The 280-nt window shown below is 57.9% G+C and overlaps 1 protein-coding gene across 1 annotated transcript; it reads left to right on the top strand.

Moving 5' to 3' along the window:
- Nucleotides 1–5: 5 nt before the first annotated feature.
- On the top strand, nucleotides 6–275 carry LOC105367204 (histone H2B, gonadal; the record flags this gene model as incomplete). Its single annotated transcript, XM_011505832.1, has 1 exon — nucleotides 6–275. A coding segment is annotated over one exon (270 nt), but the record flags the coding sequence as incomplete, so codon positions are not given.
- Nucleotides 276–280: the final 5 nt, after the last annotated feature.

Below are 280 nucleotides of genomic sequence, written 5' to 3'. Positions count from 1 at the left end.
GCGACAAGAAGAACAGAAAGAAGCGCAGGAAGGAGAGCTACGCAATCTACATCTACAAGGTGCTGAAGCAGGTACACCCGGACACTGGTGTGTCGAGCAAAGCCATGAGCATTATGAACAGCTTCGTGAACGACATCTTCGAGCGTATCGCCGCCGAGGCTTCGCGTCTCGCTCACTACAACAAACGCTCGACCATCACGTCCCGGGAGATCCAGACGGCCGTGAGGCTGCTGCTTCCCGGTGAGCTGGCCAAGCACGCCGTCAGCGAGGGCACCAAAGC

Source organism: Ceratosolen solmsi, unplaced genomic scaffold (assembly GCF_000503995.2).
Source record: "Ceratosolen solmsi marchali unplaced genomic scaffold, CerSol_1.0 C3269210, whole genome shotgun sequence".
Classification (NCBI taxonomy): domain Eukaryota; kingdom Metazoa; phylum Arthropoda; class Insecta; order Hymenoptera; family Agaonidae; genus Ceratosolen; species Ceratosolen solmsi.
Note: the sequence above shows the minus strand (reverse complement) of the source record. Positions and strands in the feature narration are given on the sequence as shown.